Raw genomic sequence first — 22165 nt, 5'->3', positions numbered from 1 at the left:
AACTGAAATTCCTTTGGGATATGGAAGACAAAGAATTAGACTTTGGGTTTGTCATCCTGTTATATATGTATTCCTACTAATAAAAAACACTCTATTTCGACTACAGACTGAGCAGACTTGTTTAGCCATGATAACGCATACTGTTCCGCTGCATTTGAACACGTTTATAGTTGGTCACATTCATCTTGTAATCCTAGCCATTGGTTTGTTGAACCTTTTACTAATGGAGCTACAATGAATTGGGTTTTAATATTTTATTTTTACTTTTAGTGTGTTTTAACAGGTTTTTGATATTTTAGGATGATACACATGCACACAGAGAGAGCTTGTTAAGTTAATTAGGTTATGTTATATTGTTGAATGTGTCTATTTTGATGTATTGTCTGTACAGTTTTCTTTCCGACAATTGAATGTTTGCCTTACATGTTGGAAACCGCCCTGAATCTCTTTGGAGAATTAGGGCGGTATACAAATAAATTTGTTTATTATTATTATTACTATTAAACTTAGTCTAGTTATATTAGTATCAGTCAAAACAAGACAGCTTTCTTCGGAATGTAGTGATCACAGTATTCTTGGACTGGGATAGCTAAACCCTAACAGATGTATGTGCTGAATATCTTTCTAAATTTTTCCAGGATGACCTTGACTTGCCAGTACCTCAGGGCTTCAGAGATGTCCAGCTCCAGAGATTCAAGACCCGGGGACTTCTGGATCCCTCTGCCCACCAGGAAGACACGCAACAACATACAGAAGAGGCCCTGAAAGAACTCTTCCGACATGTTCATAATATGCCAGATTCTGCCAAGAAAAAGAAACTCATTCAACAGGTAAAAATGGTTGTAGTTTTTTAATGGCATTTATTTAAACTGCTGATTTATGTGCATTTTAGGGCAACTCACAACACACAAATGCAGTATCAAAACACATGAGCATAAAACGGTAAACTGCATCACAAAAATCCCCACAGAGAACAAAAAAGCCCATGAAATGACTAGACACACATAACACATAAACAATGGTCAAAACACTAAGATCCAGATTCTTAAAAGGTCTGGAGGAATATTTTTGAAAGTTTTTGCCTGGCACCAAAATCACTTCAAACAAGGTGCAAAGCATCCTTTCGGGGAGGGGGAGCACTTCTCAGACAGAACACCACATTCAGGGACATCTGTGCAGAAGCTAATTATTTTCATTCACTAGGTTAGGGAACCCATGGTCTTTGAATAGAATTTCAGAGTCTGAGTAGGCATTGGTTCTTTTGGCCTTGCCATTGTGGGCTTTAATCATCACAGGAAGCACATTTTATTGAAATGACTGCTTGGATTTTGTCATATGTGGCTGCACCATAATATCAAAATAAAGATGTTATGTGTATTTTTCTAGTTTCAGAAGCACCCTGAAGCTCTCACTCCTCAAGCAAGGATGTCCACACCTCAGACCCAGAAACGAAGCCGCACTCACTCCTTCAGTGGTCTAATCAAAGTAAATAACCATCTACAGTGTTCCCTCACTACTTCGCACTTCGCTTTTACAGATTCGCTATTTTGCAGTTTTTCAATAAACTCTAAAAGAGTATTATAAATCATAAAAATTACAATTTACACTCTAAGGAAGGGAGGAAAGAGAAGCAGAAGGGAGAGAAAAGGAGCCCAAGCAGCAACGGGAGGAGAAGGAGGCGATGTATCAACACACAGTTGGTTGATAAAGACTTAAAATAGTGTATAACCACTAAAATAATGTATAAATATATAGTGTTCCTACTTCGCGGATTTTCACTTATTGCGGGTGGTCCTGGAACCTAAACCCGGCGATAAGTGAGGGAACACTGGGTTGCTGTATGTTTTCCGGGCTGTATGGCCATGTTCCAGAAGAATTCTCTCCTGACGTTTCGCCCTCATCTATGGCAGGCATCCTCAGAGGTTGTGAGGATGCCTGCCATAGATGTGGGTGAAACATCAGGAGAGAATACTTCTGGAACATGGCCATACAGCCTGGAAAACATAAAACAACACTGTGATCTCGGCCATGAAAGCCTTTGACAACACATTGAGGGAACACTGTATTATTAATAAGCTGTTCTGCAATAATAATACTGTTCAGAATGTTTCTTTCTAGCATAATTCTGGGATACAGTGTTATTATTACTGAGTTGCATATACTTTTTAACTTGGCATCGTGAGTATATTATACGTAGCTGCTGGGGTTGGGGAGGAATGCTCCTCAGCTGCTTGCTCTTTCCACTTGGAAAGTGGCAAGAGTGAGAATAGTTTGACTACTAGCTCATTAGGAGTGAATCATAGAATCATAGAATAGTAGAGTTGGAAGAGACCTCATAGGCCATCCAGTCCAACCCCCTGCTAGGAAGCAGGAAATCGCATTCAAAGCACCCCCGACAGATGGCCATCCAGCCTCTGCTTAAAAGCCTCCAAAGAGTGAGATGTGAAATAGATGTGCCACAGAATTTGTTCTGAAAATGCTGGTTCATTGTGGGCACTTGTAAAAAGCAGAGACTGATAAGAACTGAAATGGCTCACTGCCCTCTTATTTTGATGTGACTTTCGCCCATTTTTAACTTGATATAATAGGTTCTAATGGGATTAAGAGGCTTTCTATGGCATACAGAGGTACCAAATAAACCTCAAATTCCAAGTACACATTTCTCAGCTCTAGACTCAATGAAGGGCCATGGTATACAAAATGGCATATTAAATAACCTCAATAGAGGATAAATGGTGATCCAGGTGTGAAAACAGCAATATAGCCAGGTTTGTAAAACATACGCTTGTATACGTGATTTTTTCATCTTTTATCCATAAAGCATATTTACTCAGTCACAGGTGACATGCAGTGCTAAACATTTGTGCAAACACTAAAAGGATAGCAAAAAACTTGTGTTTGAGAAGGATTTGGTCCTTTGAATGTTGCTTTTCTCTCTGCTGACTTACTGAACCTAAAATTCTGTGGAGAGTTCCTAAAATTCCTAAAATTCTGTGGAGAGTTACTTTTTTGTTGCCTTTCTCTTCTGCGCCCCGCTACAGTCCAAAACAGCCTTTTTTTCCCCTTTAATACAGCGTAAAGTGCTGGGAAGTCAGGTGTCTTTGGACAAAAATGGGAAAGATGTTTTGGCATCGGCAGGCACTAAGGATCCAAAGTGTGACAGTAAGGAGAATGTCAGCATGGTAAGGGAGGCTGTATAAAGATGTTATTTTCTTATATTGCTAGCAATCTTGCCTGTGTGTCATTGTTATGGCTCCATAAAGTGTCCTAGAACCAAAAGAAATCTTGGTCCAATCCCAGCCTCTGTATTAGAGAAATCCTATACTAAATTTATGCTTGGGCAAGATATATGCCAATATGGCGGCTGCATATGTAGCCCTACAAATACTGTTGGATTGCAACTTCCATCAGCTTAGCTAGCATAGATAATGATGGATAATGCTGTGAGATGTAATCCAACAATATCTGCAGGTACATATGAGTTCCACTTTTGCTGTACATGCAGGAAAGGAAGAGAAAATGTGGCAGGAAAGAAGGGGAGGAAAGTCACAGAAACACCATCCACACTCATATCAGTAACATTGCTGCACATGATGAAATTGTTCCTCTGCACTCTCAACCTGTGCTGACTGATCTAAAGCATGGTCACAAAAATTAACATAGTACTCACAGTGACATCAAAATGTCCTGAACAGGTGATCCTCACCTTCACAAGTATACTCAGTGAACACACCACTCCCAAGAATTCACCTGCGGACATATAGAAGCAATCTGATCCACCAAATACCATATTCTACTACACTGAACGACCTCAAGCTCAAGGCCAAAACACCCTCCTCTGACAATGCATGAACTTAGTATACATCTTGTTAGCAACTTCCATCCCTTTTGTGCAACCTTGGAGGCTTACTCCAAGACTGGCAGAACCAGAGAAACCAAATGGGCATGGCCAAGGAGCATCAAGCTTGATCCCTTCCACCAAGAGTTACACTGTGAGGCCAGCTAAAGCTAGTTTTCACTAAGGCAGGAGAAAAGGAGCCCTGTTTGTAATTCCTACTAAACATAATGTGTATGTGGCACACTGAACACCATCTGAAATGAGGGAAATCCTGCAGAGATCAAAATGCATGTGCAGTGTTGCCAACCAGTGATTTCAGCTAGACTTCAGTCCTGGCTAGCGACCCAATGGGAAAGGCAAAGAATCTTTCCTGTCCTAGATCAGGGTCTGGTCTAGAGTTGTATCTTATTTCATCCAGCCATCTTATTTCACCCAGGTACTTGAGACATCTCTGCTATGGGGGTGGCATGCCCATTTTGTTTCTCTAGCTCTGCTAGTCTTGAGCTACTTTATAAGTATACCTTGATGTTGTTTATTTGACTGTCCATGATTTTATGTGTTTTGTTATGTTTTTCTTGGCATTGAATGTTTGCCAATTTTTGTTGTAAACCACTCTGAGTCCCTTTCAGGATTATGATCATTATTATTATTATTTGTGGTATTCCACAAGCAGAATGGTCCTTGCACAACATTGTATACTATGTTAGTCAATATATCTTCCCTATAGGATTGCACCCTAAACCCATGTAATCTATTCTGTGTTTCTGTGGCCTTGCACTCTTTGGATTTTTACCTTTTGTCTGAGAAATCAATGTTAATGTCCATACTTGTACTGGTTAATGAACTTGTATGCCTGCAGACATTTAGTTCCCTCAGAGTGGAACATGGGAAGATTACCCTTTCCTTCATTCTTCAAACAGTATAATTTCCATTTTCCACCCTTAGGGAACTAAATGTTCAACACTATGGGCTACTGTTCATGTGTGGCTTATGTAGTTTAATGTTAAAAATTCATTTGAACAAATTTAGGTGATCTGTAATTAGATTGTCAATTCACATCTTGTCTAGTTACAGAGACCTGCTACCTCTCCAACAATTAGTGTGATTCGAGCAAGGCTGAAGTCACTTGATCACAAGAAAGTGGTGAGTTTCATTTTTATGGTTATGCATGTGTGCAGAGTAAGAAAACCCTCCACGTGCAGAGATTCTTGGGTTTCTCCTCCCCTCTCAATGCTTTGCCCCCTAAGAAGAGAAATGGGGGAAAGCAGGATATTTCTGTCAGTAGGGAGGCAGATATGCTTCTGTCTCATTTTTCCCATCTGGAAATGTATGGAGTGAGCGAGGCACACAGTCAGTGCTTCAGGAACCAGCTGAGTCAAGATCTAAGTTGCCCCTGAAAGTTAACTTTTTCTCCTACACCTTCCCAATGTGGAAAATACACTTTATCTATACTATACTTCCCAGAATCTCCTAGGTAGCATCACCAATAAGCCAATTTGCCAACTTGTGAAAAACAGCAAAGCAGGAAGAGAGAATTTAAAATATTACACAGTCTGAAATCCAGACTCCTTGAAAATTCCCTAAAACCCAACATGATAGAAGACAACAATATAATACAATGCAGCACAATACAAGTTTGCTAATTTCGTTGCTTCTGGCACAGGGCACTTATAAACATAATCGATTTCCTGGGACCTCAGCAGAGGAATCTTCCATTTGATCATCTACTCAACAGAGTATATGCGCATCAAAGATTTGCAGACCTGTGGATATGCCTGTTACCCCCAAGCTGTGAGCAAAGCATCAGTGCCTGGATTTCATGTTTCTTCTAATGTTACTTACTGGACCCTTATCTACAGTGTTATATCTACCAGATTAACAGACTTTCTTCCATTTGGACATGTGGAAACTACTGTTTGATCACCTAACTGTGAACTGAACAGTATTTGAAATGCAACCTCTCTTTGGGATGGTTTTATGTTCTGTGTTTTTTCCATATCCTCAACTCTCTGTCTACTCTTTGGGGCTTGGCTTAAATCCGTTTCTCTTTTTGTTTGCTTGGATGGGATTTTTAGCCATGTTGTAAATATATGTGCCCTTTTTACCCCATAGTTCCCATTAATATCCACAATAGAGTCTGGCTTTCAACCCTTCTTGGCAGCTAGTCTCTCTCAGTATTTTTTTTTTTTTTGAAAGGAAGTCTCTCTGTTGTGGTTTTTGATGGAAGTGAAGAAGAAGCCTCACTCACAGGTGTCTCTCACAAATCCCAGCTCTCTTTTTTAGGCCTGCGATTTGTTTGAAGCCATCCACATATCTGAGCTATCCTAACTTCGGCATCCTCTATTAGGCCAGCTCTGCAAATTTCCTCCCTGGTTTAAAAGCCAAAACGTGCCTTATTCATTGAATTCTCAGTTTCCAGTGAATCATCTTCAAAACTATCATATCTTGTAAAGGGTATGTGATTCTATTGCCTTGTTCATTTTATCTTCAGCATGCAACTCTTGTTCTTCACTCAGTGCTGATTGCTAGGGCAGCAGTTGGGATGAAGCATTTGTCGAATGGAATCTGACTTGCTGCCCCCTTCTTATCATGTTCCCACTGTTTGTAGCACAAGTTGTGATGTCCATTTCTTGGAAAAGGACCAAAGGGCTGACAGTTTAATGACTAACCATCTATTGGAAGTGTGCTAAAAGATATAAGAGCTTGTTAATGTGGAAGACAAGTGACTTTTATCACTGGGAAGGAGGCAAAGCTGACACATCAAAGAGAAATGTTCCCGTCTGCTTCTGTCAGAAAGAGAAAAGCACAGGTGGAAAAGCGGTGCAGTGTTATAGTCTGGAAGGAGGGCCACCATAGCACTGTAACAATAATCTGAAACTGTTAGACTTTTCCTTGCTCTTAAAGAAGCAAGAAATCTGTCTAAATGAACATCTTGCAACCCTGCATGGCAGCAGATGGCCACTTGTAACCTTGAGTACAGAGAGCCATGTTGCAGTATGGCTAGATGCAGGTATTTGATTTATACTGTATTTAATATCCTTCACAGCTGACTATTGCTTACATTGTGATGGGAAGTGATACAGCTTCATGGGCACAGCATTACTGGAGTCTCTAAACATGTGAAGACTAAAATATGCATGTAGGGTTTCCTGCCCCTCACCTATTTTGAAAAGGACAATTTTCTAAATCCGTAAATAATTTTGTTTCAGGTGCACACTGTTATGTTCTTACAAATTGAGACTGAGGGTGTTACACATGCATGCCTCATGCAAATAGCTTGAGTCAAAGAAATAGAAAACTACTAACAGTGAGGTCATATGCAACACTGAGTAGGTAGTGTAAATAAATGTGGGGGTTGAAGGAGAACTATTTGGGAGGAAGCAGCACGCTAGGAAAATATATGTAGGGTATTCAGTCAGCCTTCCACATTTGCATGTTAAACATTTGAGGATTTGATTAAGTGTTGATTACTTTATTTGCTGCCACCATTGCTGCTGCCCTGTGCCATTTTTAACAGGAGCTTAGATAACACCTATGTCACTGAGAGGAAATAAAATTGCTGGGGTGGCTTCGTCTGCCCCACATGTGTTACCTCCCTCACATTTACGGGGAGGGAATGGGATGGAGGAATGGGCACGTGTGTGTACTTGCTTACCCATTTGCTGCTCATTGACAGAGGGGGAGAAGGGGATGGGATAAAGAGGTGAGAGGGCTCATGTGCATTCACTCACTTGCATGGGTAGAAAAGTGGAAAGGTGATTTGATGGGTGTCCCTCTCTTCCCACTGCCATATCCCACCCACCCACCCTCGTGCATATGTGAGTGAGGAAATGTACATGTGGACGAGCCCAGCCACCCTTCCAGCACAAGTATAGGGCAGAACCTAGAGATATTAATTATTTTGTGATGGTCCCCATGTGAAAATGGCAAACTAATTGTATAGTATTTGTGCTTAAGAAGACAACAAAAGTACTGGAGGGCAGGGGAACTGCAGTGAATCAGCAAAGAAAAATTCTAGGTGTCCTTTGCTTTCACTGACATTGTATATGGTCACAAGGTGGATGTCTACAATCCCTTGTGTTATCAACCCCAGGATGTGCATATTGCTTCAGGATGACAGTCTGGAATTTCTTTAAATACACTCTTTACATTTTTTTATTCCTCACATAAAATATTTTTCAAGTCCAGAATAAATTACCGTCATTGTTTGAGACTCTAGGGACACAAAGGTTTGGTGTCCAAATCACCAAAATGTTCTAAATATCAAATCCACTCACCAATCAAATATTAGCTGTACTGAGAATGAAACAACTCCAGATCCATTTCAAGCCCTATAAAGAAACTGCCTCCAAGAGTGTCTTTTTTTTTTTTTGCTAACCTCATTCTTACTGATGACAACTTGTACTTATCTGTGCAATGTAATGTAAATATTTTATTTTTATGTGTATTGTCTTACCTTTTCTAAATGTGAAATTCCTATATTAAATAGTCCCTTGCCTTGGTGTTTTGTTACCAGGCTAATCTGGTTATTTTTTTGTTTACTCAAATTATTCAGGGCTGAGAGATGGAAAATCAGCTAGTTATTTGTCTCTTTACTTTAAAGTTAATAGTAAGTATGCTAAAAAAATTAAAGGAAATAGAAATCCCTTCATTATTATTGTGGCAAATCACATGTACAACCATGCTAATTTCTCTCATTTTACTGATAGTCGAGGTAAAGCATTCATGAAAATACTGCAGGCTGCTCTGCAATTTTACAAGTATCATCAGAACATTATTATTTCCAAGAGGGCAAAATAGCACAAAAATCTTAGAAAAAGAAACATTAAATACATATCCAGCTAATGCACTTTCCTTATTGCTTCAGCTTGTTCTTGGATGCTAATTAGGACAACTTTGTTCACACTTTGATTTGTTATATAATTGGTTCACGTTCCTATGAGAAAATAGCTTATTTATCACTTAGAAATTACTAGCAATGTCACAACCTCATTTACACTGCTATAGCACAGTGTGTTACCCTTCCATCTCCATCTCATAAAAAGCAAGAAGGGAAAATCTTGGAGGATTACAATAAAAGAAGACTCAACAATTCTGTTAATAACGTATTTCTATGGCAAAGTATAGGTTGTTGTCTGGGAGCAGGACAATAAGATGGAAACTTGATTTAAAAGGGTAGTGATCTTTGTTATGGGGGAGTGGTATATGGTCTAATAAAAGGGACTAGTGCTTGTGACTATTTTACTCAGTCAAGGACGAAATGCCAGTGCAATAATTACACCTCCAATTCTGTCTCCACCAGCTAAGCCATCTAAACCACACTGGCTATATTATATTGACTCTTGTGTCAGTTTAATGAGTATATATGGAGCTAGTCATATCAGGTTTAAAACTGACCAATATAATCTGTTTTCATTAGAGGCTTTCATTAAAACTGGCTACTTTTGGGTTTTTTTTTTTTGACAAATGTGCATCTTGACCTGATACAACAGGGATCAATAGCACACTTTCCAGGTTTTACTAGTTGGAAAGTAGATGTGTGCAAAATATGGTCCGCCAGATATTAGGTTACACCTTCTTTCAGTTGTTACTACTGGCCATGCTAGCTGATGCCATTGGGAGTTGGAGGCAAACAAGATCTAAAGTGAGATGTATTTCCCACCCCTGAACAAAAGCATCATCATTTCTTATGTACTGAAAAGTTGTTTAGAGTGTAGCCAACCGATAAAGTAATTTGAAAGCATACTGCTCAGGGTTATTCTGAACTGATGTTGTCACCTGGAATATGTTCTGTGAAAATCTCCAAGTTGTTCTTGTGCTTCAGTGGTCTGTCTGTTGTTTTAGCCTTCCCTTCCCAGAATCCTTGACCATCCATCACATTAACTGAGGCGTCTGGGAGCTGAAAACTAAAACACTTGGAAGAACAAAGATTGTCCCAGTTATAGCCTTTGATCTCTCATAAATGACAGTGATGACAGTAGCAGAGCTTGGAAAAATTGCTTTTTTAGACTAAGGTCCCAGAATCTCCTAGCTAGTTTTAATGGCTGAGAAATTTGGGAAGACATTGGGGTTTAAAAGATTGCTTTTTTATACATGAAAACATTGTATTTTATATGTTGTTCTGTGATTAAACTGGCTACTGACTAAACATAAAGTACACGGAAAGACCTGGTAATAACTGCCTATGTCTTATCTTAAAATATACATGTACGAGGGCTATCCACAAAGTTAATTACGTTTTGGAATTAAAAATTAACAACATATAGGAATAAATATTTATTATATACATTTGAAAGCCACACTGCAATAGTACTTTTAAATATAGTCCCCATTCAAAATTAGGCATGTTTCATAACTATTAGTGATTTTTGAAAGTTATTACCCTCAGCGCTTTCCCGCCGCCACCCTGAAGAGTGTGGAACCCGCGCTATTGCAATGAGGAAGCTCAGCCAGCTGAAGAATGAATGCAAAAAGAAGGGAGGAGCAAGCCAGAACCCCGCTCTCTCTCTTCTTTTGCAAGATCGCAAGAGAGAATCAAAAGTTTCTGGCGCCCCTTTCCCTTCCCTTCCTGCCAGCTCTCTTGCCTCCCGAGAAGAAGCGGCCAGGATCGGCCAAGCAGTCTGGAGGAGATCAGCATTGCCTCCGGAGGAGAAGCTGCCAAGCAGCCTTGGCCGATCCTGGCCGCTTCTTCTCGGGAGGCAAGAAGTAGGAAAGTAACAGTGCTCCATGCAGTCATGTTGGCCACATAACCTAGGAGGTGTCTACAGACAACGCTGGCTCTTCGGCTTAGAAATGGAGATGAGCACCAACTCCCAGAGTAGGACACGACTGGACTTAATGTCAGGGGAAACCTTTATCTTTACTTTTACCTCCTTGAAATATACCATACAATATCTGGTATTAATTGCCAGTCTCCTTTCCAAGTACTAACCAAGACTGACTCTACATAATTTCCAAGATCAGATTGAGATTTAGTGTCTTTAGGGCAGGGATGTCAAATTCATTTTCATCGAGGTCATATCAGACTTATGGTTGCCTTCAAAGTGCCATATATAAATGTCACTATGATGCTCTGCCACATAAAATGACGCGGCGGGACAGATTCGGCTGCGGGCCTTGCATTTGATATTAGGGGATTTAGGCTCATCATCTATATATATAAAAGAGTGATGGAATTCGAGCACTGAGCAAAACAACAAAAGTAAAGGGCCCCCAACCTCGAAATTTGAGAACACAACCCATCATCCATGCCTTAAGGTTGAAACAACACAAACTCACTTCATGCACCTCCACATGGAGAGAACCCACAACGCCCCATTGGTAACCATGCCGGGAGGGAAACCGAAAATATAATAGCCGCCGGGCAACAGGGAAGGCAGGCAAAGGGAAAAAGCTGTCCCCTGGGTCCTAGCGCCCGCCCATCATCCGAATTATTTATCTCCATATACTCTCCCTTCTACAATATCCAACCCATTTTAACACTCAATATTTTAAATATATGCTATCAACCATGACAATCAACACAATCTGACTCCTAATATTATAATAAGCTTAAAATCACAACACCAAATAAAAAACAACACTCTTAAAACACAGGAATGCCAGACACTAAACAATCACGACCAGCTAACACCTCCCACCATCTGCCATGCAGGACACTATCCAAGCACTCCCAACAGATGGCCACCCAGCCTCTCAATAATAATAATAATAATAATAATAATAATAACAACAACAACATCATACAATCCTAACATTTCTAATATACCGATGATAACGTACTCTATACCCATTCACAACACCAACATCTCTTATACAACTCTAATATACCGATGATAACGTACTCTATACCCATTCACAACACCAACATCTCTTATACAACTCTAATATACCGATGATAACGTACTCTATACCCATTCACAACACCAACATCTCTTATACAACTCTAATATACCGATGATAACGTACTCTATACCCATTCACAACACCTACAACATCTCTTATACAACTCTAATATACCGATGATAACGTACTCTATCCCCATTCACAACACCAACATCTCTTATACAACTAATATACCGATGATAACGTACTCTATCCCCATTCACAACACCAATATCTCTTATACAACTCTAATATACCGATGATAACGTACTCTATCCCCATTCACAACACCAACATCTCTTATACAACTAATATACCGATGATAACGTACGCTATCCCCATTCACAACACCAACATCTCTTATACAACTCTAATATACCGATGATAACGTACTCTATACCCATTCACAACACCTACAACATCTCTTATACAACTCTAATATACCGATGATAACGTACTCTATCCCCATTCACAACACCAACATCTCTTATACAACTAATATACCGATGATAACGTACTCTATCCCCATTCACAACACCAATATCTCTTATACAACTCTAATATACCGATGATAACGTACTCTATACCCATTCACAACACCAATATCTCTTATACAACTCTAATATACCGATGATAACGTACTCTATACCCATTCACAACACCTACAACATCTCTTATACAACTCTAATATACCGATGATAACGTACTCTATCCCCATTCACAACACCAACATCTCTTATACAACTCTAATATACCGATGATAACGTACTCTATCCCCATTCACAACACCAACATCTCTTATACAACTCTAATATACCGATGATAACGTACTCTATCCCCATTCACAACACCAACATCTCTTATACAACTCTAATATACCGATGATAACGTACTCTATCCCCATTCACAACACCAACTTCTCTTATACAACTCTAATATACCGATGATAACGTACTCTATCCCCATTCACAACACCAACATCTCTTATACAACTCTAATATACCGATGATAACGTACTCTATCCCCATTCACAACACCAACATCTCTTATACAACTCTAATATACCGATGATAACGTACTCTATACCCATTCACAACACCAACATCTCTTATACAACTCTAATATACCGATGATAACGTACTCTATACCCATTCACAACACCAACATCTCTTATACAACTCTAATATACCGATGATAACGTACTCTATACCCATTCACAACACCTACAACATCTCTTATACAACTCTAATATACCGATGATAATGTACTCTATACCCATTCACAACACCTACAACATCTCTTAGACACCATTCATACTTACCTCCAACAGACAAAAACACCCAATAATCACAAATATTGTATATTCGCAACCTTTAGGAAATAATATCCCCTAATGACGCAGCGTCTTCAACCGCTAACCTACTCCACTTCTCCAATGAAACGTCACACGTTTGAATTCGAAAAACGGAGTCAACCCCCACTATTACCCCACCTTCTCCCAACCTAACAGTTCCAAAACATCCAAATATCACTACATCCAATATCATCCAAATAAACTACCAAATATCAGTACTCCTCTGACACAAAACTAACAGCGCTCCATACACTCATACCACCCACATGACCTCCAAGGACTCTACAAACAATGCCACCTCTTCGACTTACAAATACACATGATCACCAACCCACACACTCACACACGACTGGACTTAATATCAGGAAAAAATCTTTACCCTTTACCTTAACTACCTCCAATTCCTCAATACTTTATTTCCCATACCACCAGACTTTGCCACAGCAACGCATGGCCGGGCACAGCTAGTAATATATATAATAATATTGTTCTGTACTTCATTCTTGAGAAATGCTTCTCATAGGGAGCCACATGAGGGAGCTAGTTGTTCATCATTGCCTGGTTCTAAGCCTTTATGCTTGAGACTGGCTGTTTTCTTGCAAATGGTAAGCAAAGGAGTTTTGAGGAGGGAGGACTGTAAAGATTTATTGTTGTTTTTGAAAAAACTTGGGTTCAAAATCCCTCTCTGATACTCTGGAGAAGTTTATTTCCACAAAGAGGCTGCCATCTTATTCTGCTTGATAAGGTACATTAAGCCCATTTATTTTAGTAGCCCTTTTGTGGCTAACCGGCAACTTCCTCAGATGCCTAATGGAGAACAATATATAAGCCTTGGATGTACAAACACATTTTCAACAATGGATATGAGACCACAGTGAAATACGATTTAAAAATGGTAACTGCATTATAATATTGGTTATGAATCTTCCTAGGGCTGGTTTATCATATCCTGGCGGAGTGTGTTCTATCCCTTTAGTATCAAGGACCTATGATTTATTATTGCAATGGCTATATTTATACTTCCTTACTTACAAACAGCGATCACCAAATTCCTCATTTAAGGAAGAAAAAAAAGCCCACACACCACCCTTATTCTAAGCTCCATGCTGTAAGTGCTGGAGTTCATGGTGCAAGTGAAATGCAACAGCCCAGCAATGGTTATATTTATGACTCCCTTCCCAGGACTGCCATAAATGTAAAGAAGACAACTTCTTGGCATCTTCACTGATGAAGCAGGACAGGGCTGCTATTATATCTTTCCTGCTTGTTGGGCTAAGAAAACAATCCAGTGGTGTTCGTGGAAAGGAACATCAAATGGGGTGAAGAGTAGCATTGAGCCGTGATTCCGAATGCACTTCCTTTGAGACCTTCTTTTCTTTTTGTATTTAAAGTATATTCTGGAAGCCAAAGCAATCAGGGCAAGCCCTTGGGAATCCACAGAATCTCCAAAGAGGGATGAGTTTATTTCAGTCAAACTGTAGTTTGACATAGTGGGGGCCTATGCCAGACATACTTGGCAACAGCAAGTGGAAAGTTAGCCTAATAAGTAGTAAATTATCCCCCTCTTTCCCCAAGGAGAACTAATGAATTTCTCCAAGCAAAGGAGAGGAAAAGAACAGTCAGTAGAGCCTCTGACTTCATGATATTATGTAGAAAAGTAACCAACAACCAAACATTTGTCATACGTGTGCTGAATCAGACCCAGTTCTGTCTGTTTTTGTCACAATGCAATGGGTAAATGTGCATAGCACTCTGCCATCAATGCTAGGGTATCTATTGAAAAAAGTGGATCCTAAGGATCTGTAATAACTATCCGAAGCCAACATATCTCTGGTTTACATTACATCCGTATGAAATAATTGAAGAATCATGATCACATATGCAAAAATGTTTTTTCTAAGCTATACTAAGAGGGCTATAGCCAGTCATCTGAACAATTAGGAATCCCCAACAATAGGAGCAAAACATTGACAAACATGGATATGGTGGATACATTCTACATTACATAACTCTGGATATTCTCAAAAGTAGAGACACATCTCAGCAAGCTTCTGACATAGAAGCTCCTTTTTACAAATTCTTTTTATGCCCCCCTAGCCTTCCCCTTCCCTCTTGTCCTTTTGTCTAGCTGTAGAATAATTTTTAACAGCATCAGCATTGGGAAGACAGAGAAGGTGGGGGGGGGGGGAGAAACACAAACATGTTGAACTGATCTTTTGTGTGTGTGTGTGATACCACATTTTGTGTTAATGTGATGCCCAAGTGCACATCTACTTCATTAACTGTCATGCTATTTTGGGTAGAAGAGCCCGTTAGGTATCTTGCTAAACATATGCTTATGTTTCTTTCTCTGTGTCATTGTGGAGATTGGCATTACCTTCCACCCTTGACAATGACCAAAGATCCCTACCCCAGAAAATGCCCCTCTCATGGGCATTTTCTGCCTGTTGGTGGGGAAGTGGTGTGGTCACTGGCTTTTGAAGGATCCAAGTCGGTCTCTGGAAGAATTTCCACAGTTAGGGTAGCGATTGAGACAACTATGTTGTGTGTATCACAAGCGTAGCCACATCCAGAGGGAGGACATACAATTGAGCCTAAAATACTGGGTTTTAGGCACACCCCTATGTGGTGAAACCCTGACCCCAAGCCTTTTAGCACCTTGTAGATCAAAACCAGGGCCTTGAGTTGACCTTGGAAGTAAATTGGAAGCCATACAATTCTTGTAAGAGGTATTCTATGACCCCTAAAATTCACACCTTGAAACAATCCGGCTGCTGAATTTTGCATTAGGTGTAGCTTCCAGACAGTTTTCAGGAGTAGATAAATATAGAACACATTACAGTAATCTAATTGGAAGGTAATTAAAGCCTCCATTCTACTTTTCCATTACACAGAATGCAGAAATGGCTTACAATCAGAGCTTGAAAAAATTACTTTGGTGCACTACAATTCCTATAACTCCTGCCAAAATTCTGGGTTCTACAGACCAAAGAAAAAGCTTTCCCAAGTTCTGTTTACATATAATCATTGTCTTAAAATCAACAGATGGATAGAAAAACAGGTAATGAAAAAGAAGAATGTCAGTATATAAATTACTTTTAGCCAGTAGTACTGTCAGGACAAGATTCTGGAACAAAGATCTAGGTCCACATTTGGTAGAATGAGCAGGAATGTCCCCCAAATAAAAGCGGATTATATTTCAGATTTCCACATTTTGGTATGAATGATGTAATGAAGTAATATGTGTCACAGTATGTATAAAAAATCCCTCTCATAGTAAAAACATTCAGTTCAGAGTCCAAAATAAGTGAACTGCACAACTGCTTCTAACAAGCCATGGAGAAAGAACATAACTTCTCAGCAGACACAAGACATGCCAAAAAAGAAATGTTTTTGCCTGGTGGAGGAAGACTATCAGAGAGGGGGAAGAATCCCTTGGCAGGGAATCTCAAAATCTAGGGAAAGCCATGGAGATTTTCTGATATTTATTGTCTCATGTCTCCTGTCTATTGGTATGTATCTGAGGTTGTAGTCATTGCAAACTATTCAAAGTTTGATATCCATAGAGCTAACTAAAGAATGGTTGTCAGTAGAAAAGTAGCTGTAGAAGTTACACTTTTGTTGTTGTTGTTGTTGTTATAGCCCACTTTTTGCAAAATTGGGACCCAAACCAGTTCACAATGTAAAAGAGCAGTTCTGTTTTCATGATCACTTTCTATATGTTTTCAAACAGAATTAGATTACTGGTGGTAGCGTGAATTCATGACATCACTCAAATCTGACACTCCAGTTGGCTTTTGTACATAAAGTAGACAGAGATGCCCATCTTAATTTTCATCTCAGATAACACATGTTCTAGGGCTTAACCTAGCATTGTCCAAAATATCGGATCTGGAACATGAGGACCCTGTTTTGACTCTTGTTTTTGGGCTTCTATGATTTGATCATCCTGCTAAAATGGGCAACATTGGTGCAAGCCCCCAAAGATATTTCTTTCTCCAAACGTTTTTGATTTCTCTGTGTTAGTGATTGTGAGTCAAAGTAATTAAGAGTTTGAAGACATGTAATACCTAAACAAAAGGTCACACATTTTATTACATTTGCTCAGTCCCTGTTGTTTGGCTATGACTTCCAGAATAAATATTGTAGTTTGGATTTGTTGTTGTTTGCCTTCAAGTTATGGTGATCCTGAAATGAGCCTATCACAGTTTTCTAGGTAAGATTTGTTCAGAGTGGGTTTGCCTTTACCTTCCTCTGAGGCTGAGAAAGAGTGACTTGCCCAAAGTCACACAGTGAGTTTTCATGACAAACAGTGATTCAAAGGGTACAGTAGAGTCTCTCTTATCCAACATAAACGGGAATGCAGAACGTTGGATAAGCAAAAATGTTGGATAGTAGGGAGGGATTAAGGAAAAAATTATTAAACGTCAAATTACGTTACGATTTTACAAATTAAGCACCAAAACATCATGTTTTACAACAAATCGACAGAAAAAGCTGTTCAATACAAGGTAACGTTATGTAGTAATTACTGTATTTATGAATTTAGCACCAAAAAATCACAATGTATTGAAAACATTGACTACTAAAAGGTAGACTGCGTTGGATAATACAGAACGTTGGATGAGCAAAGGTTGATAAGCGAGACTCTATTTCAATGTATTGTGTTTCTCTCTCGGGGGGGGGGGGGGGGGGATAATGTTATCTGCAACAATTTTGCCAACCTCAAGGGGGTGCTGTTGTGATGGCACAAAAATGATAGCAATCGATGACCTCTGAAATGACTTTTTAATGGCCCTATTATGTAGAACTTGATGTAAGCTATTAATATAACAATAAATTATAGCTGTGTAATTAGATACCTTGGATTTGTAGAGAGAGACTTTATGAGCAAGAGGTAACGATGAGAGATTTTCATGATCAATTACAAAAAGAGCTAATATTTTTGGGGAAGGTTTTAATTGTATAGCTCCACTGCGGACCAGAGAGACAAATATTGAACTGCAGCTCTAGTTGATCATAAAAATCATTTTTTTCTGTGTGTACATTGAAACTGTGTCTGGTTTCATTAGGAGGCAAATGAACATTTTATGGCAGATGGCAGCCTGGGTATCAATGGTAAATCTGAGTGGCAATGAGAGAAGTTATGGCCCAAAACACCTTGAAGGCAGCAAACAAGGGGACAACTGATCAGGAATAATTGTCTTAGTAGATTCAGATGAGAAGGATAGATTGAGAGAGATAGCAAAAAAGAACGGGTCATGGTCATCCAGTGAGAGATGCTTGTTAGATTGGGGATTTCAACCTGGATCTCCTTAGTCCTAGTACAAACCTTTAAACCACGTGTGCTAAGAGCCTAGCTATTTGTTTAAGGGCTGCCTCGGAGAACCCTGGCTTACTAGAGTTAGCAAATCTTCTTAAGACTTTCACAAAGGCTATCTTGGGGCAAAGATATCACAATCCGGATAATGAGCCTGAAAGTAAAATCAAAGAAAAGCAGTCTGTTTAGAGATACAAGATAGGGTTACTGAGTGAGCAGACATATCAGTACAAAAGCATGGACTGACTATGCTATTTTGCATCACGTGTGTGACCATGTGTGTAAGCCTTGAGCCCTGGCAGTTGAAGTATCAAACTGCATTGATTATACAGTGTAGGTACACTCTAAAATATGCTGTCAGTGAGCATTATCTGCAGCCCAAAACTCTTGGGAAAGTTAGGCTATACAGTATATATCAATTTCTAGTATCTTGTAACCAGATACATCCCCAAAAGGCCTCTTCTGTGAGAAAGGCCTGTGCAAAATATAACTTCATGGAACATTAGGGACTGGACTGTCTCCATTCTGTATTGTGAAATGTGAGGATAAGAGGACAAGCAGGTGGGCCAAGAAGCGATTGCATGGGCTAGATGAGAAGGCAATGAGAATTGGGTCTGGTCCATTAAGTGGACGTTCTCTTTCCCTGCTCTATATCACACAGCCTAATCTGGATTTTTGTGATCTATCTGCTTTGCTTATTGTACATAAGGAAGAATTAATGATGGATAAGCCTACTTGGAAAATGTAAAGCATTTACAGAGAATAGGAGGCAGCCAGGTTTTTCTTGGAAAGTCTAGCAGGGCTTGGCTCATTTATATAATTCATTAACGTGGATGTTCAAGATGTTAAGATCCTAAATTGATATACAAAAAAGTTAACTAAAATAATATGAGGACCAGCTTGGTATGATAGTTTGAGTGCTGGACTCTGGGAGACCACAGTTCAAAATCCCACTCAGCTGGGTAATTTTGGGCAAGTCACACTTAGCTTCAGAAGGCGATGGCAACGCCTCTCTAAACAAACCTTGTCAAGAAAACCTTGTGATGGGTTCACCTTAAGTCTGAAATTACCTGAAGGTATACAACAATAACAGAGGAAAATAAGGCAGCATCATGTTAGTGACACATAACAACTTAGTGAATCTCACCATGAGTGGAAAGCAAATAATGGGCGGGAAGTTCTTCAAATCAAAGGTCAATGCTTTATTTTCAGCATGGAAAATACAGAGTGGGCCAAAAGTCACAAAGGCGTCTGGTGGTTTAATAACTTTTTGATTTTTTAAAAAGAGTTTACACATAATGTTATGTAGTTTTATTTCCTATATACTGTATATCAGAGAGTTCAAAACTGTGTGTCATGACATATGAGTGTTTCGGCTGCAGTGTGTAGGTGTGTTGCACATACATAATAAGAAATCTCTGATTCTATGTGAAATAGGAAATAAATCATACTTTAAAATATATATATAAAAGAATGGTTTACCTATGTTGTGTCTCTTATAAGGGGCTGGTTTAACCTCCGGTTTGGTAGTAAAATTGAATTTTCGGTAAAATTAGTAAAGGTAAAGGTTTTCCCTGGACATTAAGTTCAGTCGTGTCCAACTCTGGGGGTTGGTGCTCATCTCCATTTCTAAGCCGAAGAGCTTAGACACCACCAAGGTCATGTGGTCAGCATGACTGCATGGAGCACCGTTACCTTCCCACCGGAGCGGTACCTGTTGTTCTAGTCACATTTGCATGTTTTCGAACTGCTAGGTCAGCAGAAGCTGGGGCTAACAGCGGGTGCTCACTCCGCTCCCCATATTCAAACCTGCAACCTTTCGGTCCGCAAGTTCAACAGCTCAGTGCTCTAACCCGCTGCGCCATCGCATCGGTAAAATTACTCATGTCAAAAAACTCTGTCACCAACATTAAATGTTTGGAGAGGATGCTATGATATTGTAAATTAAAAAAAAACAACAACAGCAAAGGAGTTATTCCCTTTGTGACTGTTGGCCCACCTTATACTTTTATGACACTGCCTGTATATTCAGTGCCCTATATTCTACATTTCTTTGGCTCCGTGTGTCCCCTGGGTTGCATCAAAGGAGTTACCCGCAGTGTGGAGGAAAGGGCTTTTAATGGTTCTGTTGTTGAGAGGGACAGGCCCTGAGAAATTGGCAAGGCTGGGCTGAGTTTGTGGGGCGCCATGGAGGAGAGAGAGCCCAGCTTGAGGCCTGACTCTGCCGGTTCTTTGCTGGCTCTCTTTATTGTCCTGCCTGCCACTGATGTTTGAGGCTGTTGGATCCAGTGAGGGGCTGTGTGTTGTGGTTGCTACGCAACTGCGAAGCTCAGTCCTCAAGGACTTCCTAGTTAACCTGTGTGTGAGGGTCATGTGCTCCTCTGACCTGGGCAGGTGTTGGTCATACCCTTGCCTCTCCTCCGGCACAAACAATCTTCCACCTGGCATTTCTTACAAGCTGACATTCTGACTCTGGTGACTTTGATTCACACATGAATTATCTCTCCTTTCAGCTCTGCTTACATACCTCAAGAAAGAAAGAGAAAACAACACAAAGGGCCATAGCTGTGCCTGCTCCAAATCCAAGACCCTTTGAAGGATGTGCAGAGAATGCTGTCTCCATGGAGATGGTACCCCACAAAGCTCACCCGTTTGCCTCAGTTTCTTCCTCCGTTAACCACACAGTACTCTGCGTCTTAATTAAATCAGATAAGAAAGAGAACCACCGATAAGATAAAGGCGCCGTGGAACTGTCGCATAGTAATAAAGCAAATCATAAATGCAAAGTGCTAAGACTACACTGGGCAGCTTAGTCTGCTGATGGAAATAGTTATCTTCATGCCAGAGGGAACCTCCTTCTGTGATCTTCACTTCCTGCCTCATATTGGTGAGATGCAAAACTATACCCCTTAATTAAGAAATAAAACAATAACAACAACAATAATACCCTTAATTTTGATTTTATACCAAGACTACTAGGAAGTTTGGATTTTATAATATAGTCTTATTTCTTTTCATACCAATTTTTAAATTGCGCAAATCAATATGCTAATTTGTCAATACCCAAGACATTTTGCTATTTTACTACCTAACCCAGAGCAGCAAACTATCTATTTTCCATGTCCCAAAACCAACTGAATTATTTTGAACATGTCACAAAAATATCCCCTAAGCACCTCTCTCTATCCCTGGCAGGAATACAATTATAACAAAAAAGTAATTAAGCAGTTACTGCTTTTTTATGACACCCATAATCTGCTGCCTTAGGCAACCGGCTCATTCTGCCTAATAGGAAGGTTGGTCTTATCTCTACTGCACCCATTTTCTATCTCAATTTGTACATCAACTTTTCTTAATTAAATCAGATAGTTTGTTGTGTTTGATTCCAAAAAAATGTAAGCCTTCACCAGCCAAATTGAGGGTGTGTCTATAGAAGTATACACAAAGTAATGGCAGAAAAATGAACACATCTTGTTGGAGTTGGGATAGTTTCCTTAGCAACAAATCAGAGATATGCTGAAAAGGTCTAGGTTGAGAGAAAGGCCTGACTTTCTGTAGATGGTTCTGAAGGACAAGAGTTACGCCCACCAGATGTAAGATATTTGAGGTCTGTACACCATACCATAGGGAAGCAATATGATGTAGTGGTTTCAAAACACTGAAGAGCTGGCCTCAAACCCTTGCTCAGTCATTAACATTCACTGGGAGACTAAGTCAACCTCTCTGAACTTCAGAAGAAGTCAATGGTGAATTTCCTCTGGACAATTCT

At 39.7% G+C, this 22165-nt stretch overlaps 1 protein-coding gene across 5 annotated transcripts in view; it reads left to right on the top strand.

The window, feature by feature from the left end:
• arhgap19 (Rho GTPase activating protein 19) overlaps window positions 1-21714 on the top strand; it is a 49034-nt gene extending 27320 nt beyond the window's left edge. Inside the window, exons 8-12 of one of the 5 annotated variants that reach the window (XM_062976349.1) lie at window positions 639-830; window positions 1387-1485; window positions 3075-3182; window positions 4907-4981; window positions 20910-21708. In XM_062976349.1, coding sequence (XP_062832419.1) covers window positions 639-830; window positions 1387-1485; window positions 3075-3182; window positions 4907-4981; window positions 20910-21128 — 693 coding nt within the window. In that variant the 3' untranslated portion in view covers window positions 21129-21708. Of the gene's footprint in view, window positions 1-638; window positions 831-1386; window positions 1486-3074; window positions 3183-4906; window positions 4982-5501; window positions 8368-20909 lie in introns of those variants that run through there. The other 4 variants (XM_062976348.1, XM_008123065.3, XM_062976350.1 and 1 more) reach the window with 4 other exon arrangements.
• The last annotated feature ends 451 nt before the right edge of the window (window positions 21715-22165 follow it).

The sequence above is a fragment of the Anolis carolinensis genome, chromosome 3 (genome assembly GCF_035594765.1).
Source record: "Anolis carolinensis isolate JA03-04 chromosome 3, rAnoCar3.1.pri, whole genome shotgun sequence".
Lineage (NCBI taxonomy): Eukaryota > Metazoa > Chordata > Lepidosauria > Squamata > Dactyloidae > Anolis > Anolis carolinensis.
Note: the sequence above shows the minus strand (reverse complement) of the source record. Positions and strands in the feature narration are given on the sequence as shown.